The 2270-nt window shown below is 39.9% G+C and overlaps 1 protein-coding gene across 1 annotated transcript; it reads left to right on the top strand.

The window, feature by feature from the left end:
- Positions 1-925: 925 nt before the first annotated feature.
- LOC149153649 (uncharacterized) lies at positions 926-2041 on the top strand. The gene has a single exon (XM_089443886.1). The coding sequence runs from the start codon at positions 926-928 to the stop codon at positions 2039-2041; it is 1116 nt and encodes a 371-aa protein (XP_089300012.1).
- Positions 2042-2270: the final 229 nt, after the last annotated feature.

Genomic DNA, 2270 nt, shown 5'->3' on the forward strand with positions numbered 1-2270 from the left:
ACCCTCGTTCTATTTATGAAGGCTCAAGAAAGAGGTTTTATTTAAGTGAATCCTATGGGCCAAATACCATATTTGTAAAAGAGGTATGGTAAATTAATAAAAATATAAATAAACGAGAGGTATGGTAAACAAATAAAACATTTTTTTATATTTACTCTCAAAAAATGCTTTATATTTAGGTGAAACCTATGGGAAAAATACTATGGGACAAATACCATGGACTATATTGTTATTAATACCATGCAAAAAAACATTATTAACCCTAATATTATTATTAATAAAAATAAAAATGGCATATGGTATTGACCCATGGTATTCACCAAAATGGCACATGGTATTGGCCCATGGTATTCACCAAAATGGCACATGGTATTGACCCATGGTATTCACCTGGAATGTAGCCTATTTAAATGGGGGAATTAAACCAGCATAGATCCATCTTTACTCTGGATCTACTAACCCCATATCGTGATATGCAAACTAGCATAGAGTGAAAAAATATTTGATCCCTCTCAAGGGATCAAGAGTAAAAATGGATGTTGTAATTTAATGTATGTTAAACATTTTAGCTTGGTTAAAATAAAAATCAACTATTAATTTTATTAATTTTTATAAATTACTAATAGTAATTTTTAAGCTCCAGGTTTATGATAACCCATGGTAATACCAAGATCTTACAAGATTTTATAATTGAGTAAAATATTCGCCATGCCTGGTGAGAGATTCGCCAAAAAATTATATGTACATATTATATTATTGATAAAATCGCCTTCCATTTTTCCTATATACCATGGAGATTCACCCATTTATTATACTTATAAATTTAGGGGGGGTTCTTAAAATTTTCCCTTGACCAGGTTCTTAGAGTAGTGAACACCCATGACATGTTACCCCCATGAAGTGCCTATCCTTCAACTGCAGGGGCATGGCTAGCTCGCCCAAAAAACTAGCCCTTCGAAGGCTTTTTGAATCCAAGCCTGTTGACATCATTTTCCTTCAAGAAACCCTTGGTGAAGCGAATCACATTACCCGTATCCTGGGAAATTTGAAACCAAGTTGGACCTTCCTCTCCCTCGATGCAGTCGGGAGATCTGGTGGTTTGGCTCTGGGATTTAACCCTCGTTCCATCAATCTAAAATCTGCTTGGGGAGGGCAGGGTTTCATTGGGATAGATATCTTCTCTGCTGACCTGGGTATGGATCTTCGAGTCATCAATGTATATGGGCCTTGCCAGGGGCGGGAGGCCTTCTGGAATCAACTCCTAAACCTCTCCATCACTTCGCCAGAAAACATCATTATTGGTGGAGATCTAAACTTTTCCATCGGATTTAGTGAGTCTTGGGGTTCATCTGCACAAATTGACCCACTCTTTGATACCATGGAAAACCTTTTGGAACAGGCCCTACTGACTGATATCCCCATGACTAGACCATTGCCCACTTGGAGGAACAAGAGAGTTGGGGAGGCAACCTTAGCCAGAAGGCTGGACAAATTTTTAATCAAGACCCCACTACTACAACGATTATCCCTCTACAGGAAATGGGTCGGCTCAGGTGGTATCTCAGATCACTCCCCTATCTACTTAGAAATCACTGGACCCCCTAAAAAGCCCAAGGCACCTTTCAAATTTAACTCAACTTGGCTTCAGGACCCCTCCTACTCCAAACTAATCTCCGATTTTTGGCTAGCAAACCCTCCCACAAGGGGTCACACCCAAGCTGAAGGATTCTGCTATAATCTCTATCAGCTCAAGAGATTAACTATCCAGTGGGCAAAGGAAAAAACCCTAAAGGATGACAACACCCTCGCCACAATTGAGTCCTCTTTGGCTGTCTTACTGGATGATTGGAACAAGGGTTTCATTTCTATAGAATCCAAGATCCACCTTATTGAATTAGAAAAACAGAGAGCCAAAATCCTGAAGGAAAGAGAGGAGTCATGGTGCCTTAAGAGTAGAGCACTCGGGCTAAAAGATGGAGACGAGAACACAAGCTTCTTTCATAATTATTCCAAGGGGAGGAAGGTCTCAAACACCATCTAGAATATGCCCACTCAAGACGGTGGCACAGCTAATACTTTCAACCATCTCTCTCAGCTGGGAATCTCTCACTTCCAACATCTATACAAAGAACCCCCGGCTACAAATCTTGCAGATATAATTCGATTGGCAGGGCATTTCCCAAGGTTTGTAGATCTGGATACAGCAGAAGAGCTAACTGCACCTGTCTCCGCAGAAGAACTAGAAGGGACTCTGAAATGGTTTAAAAAAG

Source organism: Pinus tabuliformis, chromosome 9 (genome assembly GCF_031772625.1).
Source record: "Pinus tabuliformis cultivar Carrire ecotype Pingquan chromosome 9, CPIR1, whole genome shotgun sequence".
Lineage (NCBI taxonomy): Eukaryota > Viridiplantae > Streptophyta > Pinopsida > Pinales > Pinaceae > Pinus > Pinus tabuliformis.